The 4,919-nt window shown below is 61.1% G+C and overlaps 1 protein-coding gene across 1 annotated transcript; it reads right to left on the minus strand.

Moving 5' to 3' along the window:
- Positions 1–3,487: 3,487 nt before the first annotated feature.
- LOC112956205 (olfactory receptor 52B2-like) lies at positions 3,488–4,462 on the minus strand. The gene has a single exon (XM_026049705.1). The coding sequence runs from the start codon at positions 4,460–4,462 to the stop codon at positions 3,488–3,490; it is 975 nt and encodes a 324-aa protein (XP_025905490.1).
- Positions 4,463–4,919: the final 457 nt, after the last annotated feature.

Here is a 4,919-nt window from a genome sequence, read left to right on the forward strand (position 1 = left end):
CCCCTCGAGCAGGCGCACGAGCTGCGGCGTCACGCCGGCGTCGGCCGCCGCTCTCCGCAGCGTCTGCAGGAGCTGGCCGAGCAGCCGCAGCCCCCGGGCGCCCAGCTCGGCGCCCAGCGCCTCCAAGCTCCACGTTTGGGGGTCCCCCTGCGGGGTCTCCGGCTGCCAGCGCCCTCCGCCTCTCCCGCGGATGGACACCACCGTGTCCTGCAGGAGCTGCTTCACCGCCTGCTCCAGCAGCCTGCGGACGGCCGCGAGCACGTCSGCGCCGCAGCCGTCCTCGGCGCCGGCCCCGGCGGCGGGCGCRGGGTCCCGCTGCAGCGGAGCAGCCTGCGGAAACGGCTCCTGCATCTCCACGCGCTTCCTCACCCTGGACGGGCAGCACCTGGACGGGGCAAAGACCTGCTCCTCGGGCTGCTTCTGCGGCGTCTGCTGCCTCCAAGCCGCCTTGCCGGGGTGCCCGGCGCCGTCGCCAACCAAGAGGCTCGCCACGCAGCCCTCCACGTCCTTGGGGTTCCTCATGATTTCCCGCACGGTCACGGGGCTCCGAGCGAGCTCCAGCAGCAGCGAATCGGACGCGCTGAGCAAGTGGCTGATTTCGGGCATTTTCTGGATGGTTATTTGCTTCAGAGGGCTGTCCGTGAACAGTTCCTTCATGAGAGCGGAGCTGGAGAGCGTGCTCTCGACAACGGGGGTGTCCATGAGCTGGGCCACGTCGGTGCTCGGCAGCAGTTGGCTCTGAAGCTCGGGCAAGAGCACCGCGTTCAAGTCGAAGCTGCTTATAAGTCCCTGCAGGTCCTGCGCGYTGAAGCCTCTCCTGGTCTCCAGCCCAGGGATGCCCGTTCCCTCCGCCGTGATCTTGAAAATCCCCTGGGAAGAGCCTCTTTGCGGGCCAAGGTGGCCCTGGAGCCCCCTTCGGGAGTGGACCACCAGGTAGATGGTGGCTTCATCACGGATGTCGTACTCACCGAGGGTCTTGTGGTCCCTCAAGATCCTGCCAGCAAAGACCAGCACCAGCTGGCTGGCAGGAGAGCAGAAGCGCGCGGACACGTCTCCTTTGAACTCCCGGATGCATCGGTCCAGGGGCACGGCGAACTCCTCCTGCTGCCGCGGGGTCTTCACGGTCACCCTGACAACGGGGGCAGCATCTCCAGGGGCATCCATGCTGCGACCATCCTTGGAGACACGGTCCCTCRCGGAGGCAGGGATGAGGGCGGCAGGGCTGGACGCGCCAGCCRCGTTCCTCCCTTCCCCGCCACCAGCTCCTGCTCTAGACGCCGCTGTTGGGACAGGCCCGGGTGAGCGGCGGCGTCTCCATCCACGCRCGGCCGTGGCAAGGGGCTGTGCCGGTGGCGCGCGCGCTCCCCGGGCGCCGCCGTGCTCCGAGGAGCCCGTGTCCCCACGCCGTGCTCCGGGGAGCCCTGTCATCGCGTCTCCGCACTGTGACCTCGCTGTCGACGTCACGGGATTTCCTTCGCCATGGGAGCAGGTCGGAAGCCACGGAGCTGAGTCATGCGTCAAGTTTTGCCCTCTATATATACGTGTCTTGTGTACACCAGGTGCGTATGCCAAGGTCTCCCAGCTCATGCACATTCCCTCCAGTTTCTCATCCCGAGTGGCCTCCCACGACCACAGGGACGCAGATGCCTCAGCTTCRAGGTGCTCCTCGGCGCTCAACAAGCTCTTGGTGCCACCAGAGCCCAGAGGAGCTGGTGGAGGGGCAAGAGCGGGGTCTCCTCCAACCTGGTAACCCGTGGAGGTGTCTGCTCTCACTGGTGTGAAACCCGTTCTGAAACGCAGGAAATCCCTCCTGAACACGAGAAAACACTCTTGTTTTTCACCATGGGGGTACCCAAATACAGACGGGGTTGTCCGGAGAGGTTGTGGGACCCCCMTCCTTGGAGATGCTCAAAACCCAGCCAGGCGCAGGCTGGGCACCCAGCTCGAGCTGCCCCATCTGGGAGCAGGGCTTTGGGCAGGGGGTCTCCAGAGGTGCCTGCAGAGCTCAGCTGCTCATCCAGCATCCTCACCCAGCTGCAACGCGCAGGGCAGAGCGCAGGAACGTGGGTGCTAGAGCCAGGACTTCACGGACCACGGAGGCCTTGGAGCTGCCTCGTGGCACAACGGCTGCGGCGTCTGCAGGGTCCTCAAACGATGAGACAAAAAAAAAAACATCCTAAATGTCTTTTTCCAGCATTAAACCTGATATCTGCTCCAGGAGCCTCCAGTGCTGCTCTGCTGCCCTCTGCCCCGTGGGTCTTTACTGCTGTTTGTGCCACTTCAGCAGTGCTGGTGCACGCACATGGAGGTGACGGTCTAGGTGATGGTCTCACCACGGTCACCAAAGCAGAGCTGCTGTTTTCTCCATCCACCAGCGTTGCTGTGTGCTGGCTAAGGGAGGTCAGGAGGAGAGCTGCTCTCCTTGCTGCTCAGGAAGACTTGAGCTGCTCAAGTCAAGCTCAACGCAGATGTCCCGCACGGACAGGCTGCTCCTTTTGCAATATCTAGCATTATATATCTCTATATAGGAATATCTAGCATTCCTAGATATTCCTAGATAGCAATATATAGGAATATCTAGCATTCCTTCTTCAGACTCGCACCGCTTCTCACCGCTGTTTGAAGCAGGTTACCATCGGCACTAGGAGGAACACGGTATTTCTGGTGCACTCGGTGCACAGACTAACGTGAGGACCAAGGAAAAGCTCAGTAAGACTGTTTTTAGGCTGAAGGAGAACTCAAAAGTATGACAACCAAGTAGGGGATATGAAATCCACACAGGATCTGGAGATGAGGTGGCCCTCACACGCAGCACTGCACAGCAGGGCAGTATTTTCCCCAAGGAGGAAATTTCCCTGTGGGATCTGTGGGCCTTAGGACACCTTGGTGCTCAGGCCTTGAGTTCGTAGTTGAGCCTTGCACATCATGGTTGAAGGGATGTGTGTCCCTCAAAAGAAGGATCTTGGAGCCTTTCCCAGCCCCACGGGGCTCTTCAACATGTAAACACACGGAGCAGCGGGAGGTCCTGAGGTCCTTCAGAGATGCAGGCTGCACTCGTGAAGGCAGAGGGTGAACTCTGCTCCGCGCCATAGCGAACGGCGCTCAGTCCATGCGGCTGCAGCCCATGATCCAGGCTCTGCTCCGGTGTCCATTGGTCTCGCACCGATACCGGAGGTGAAAGCGTGCAGAGAAAGGAGGCTGTAGGAGAGCAAGCGGGAAGAGCAGGTGCTGGTGACAGACGAGCAGGCACAAGAGCCCGGATAACCCTCATCCCACAGCCTCTGCAAGGCGGGTAGTTCAAGGGAAGTTTCTCTAGGAGGGACCGATAGCAATGAAGGAGCTGACTCTCCAAGCCCACGTTTCCAGGAACCCTATCTCCTCCAGCTTCCCTTGAGCCTGCCGGGCCTGCCTGTTTCTCCAAAGAAGGGCTGTCGCACGTGGCTCTTCTCCTGGTCTTTGCCCATGACTCGTGTCCACGCGTCGCCTCTCAGCAGCGTCCACCGTGGGCGCAGCAGGAGCAGTGCCCCACGGGGCAGAAGAGGCGCGTGGCGCGCTCCCGGATCTGCCTCGTTTTCACCCCGTACACGATGGGGTTGAGCATGGGCGGCACCACCACGTAGAGGTTGGCCAGGAGGATGTGGACGTGGCCCGGGACGTGGCGCCCGAAGCGATGCGTGAGGAAGGAGAAGAAGGCGGGCGTGTAGAAGAGGAGGATGACGCAGAGGTGGGAGCCGCAGGTGCTCAGGGTCTTCAGGCGGGCCTCGCGGGACGGCAGGCGGAAGACCACCCTCAGGATGAGCGCGTAGGACAAGGCGATGAGCACGACGTCGAGGCCGGTGGAGAGCAGCACGGTGGTGAGCCCGTACCACACGTTGGCCTTGATGTCGGCGCACGCCAAGCGGGCGATGCCCATGTGCTCGCAGTAGGTGTGCGGCATGACGTTGTGCCCGCAGTAGGGCAGCCGTTTCAGCAGGAAGATGGGTGGGAACATGATGCACAGGGCCCGGAGCACGGCGCTCGCCGCGATCTTCCCGATCACCGAGGGCGTCAAGGTGGAGGAGTAGCGCAGAGGGTCGCAGATGGCCACGTAGCGGTCGAACGCCATGGCCAGCAGGACGGAGGACTCCACGATGAAGCTGAAGTGCGTGAAGAACATCTGCGTGATGCAGGCGTCGAAGGAGATCTCTCTGGCGCTGAACCAGAAGATGGCCAGCATTTTGGGCACCGTGGTGGTGGAGAGCATCAGGTCGGCAACAGCCAGCATGGCCAGGAAGAGGTACATGGGCTCGTGGAGGCTCCTCTCCGTGATGATGATGAAGAGGACGGTGGAGTTGGCGAAGAGGGCAGTGAGGTACATGAGGCAGAAGGGRACCGAGATCCATACGTGGGACTCCTCCATGCCCGGGATGCCCGTCAGGACGAAGGTGATGGGATCGAAACTGCTCTCGTTGAGCTCGTACATGGCGGCGTCCGCGCAGGGTCACGCTGGTTCTCTGCAAGGGAAAATCGGCAGAATAAATAGCACCCGGCGAGGCAGAGGTTGGCCTTGTCCACCGGCCCACGAGGACATGGTGACCCACGCAGCATCCTGCTTGCACAAATGGCTTCCAAATTGAGCCACTTCTGAAAGCTGAGCGCTTGATTGGGTGCATTGTGTTGTAAAAATGAGTCCTTTCATTCATTCCTATTACCTCTTACGAGTTGTATCTATAAGAAAATTACCTCCATTTGCAGATGTCCCCGCAGAACAGGCCAGCTCGTTCTCTCCCTCCGCTCTGCCCATTGCCACGGAGACGGCAGAAACGCTTGGGAAAGTCCCGATGACTTTCACAGCGTTGTGGCCGACGGTCTCTAGCTCCATGTGCAGCCTCCACCGGGCACATTAATCCCTGCGTTCCCAATTGATAGACGTGCTCCTG

This window comes from Nothoprocta perdicaria, unplaced genomic scaffold (genome assembly GCF_003342845.1).
Source record: "Nothoprocta perdicaria isolate Ctin4 unplaced genomic scaffold, notPer1 scaffold_607, whole genome shotgun sequence".
In the NCBI taxonomy this organism is placed as follows: Eukaryota; Metazoa; Chordata; class Aves; order Tinamiformes; family Tinamidae; genus Nothoprocta; species Nothoprocta perdicaria.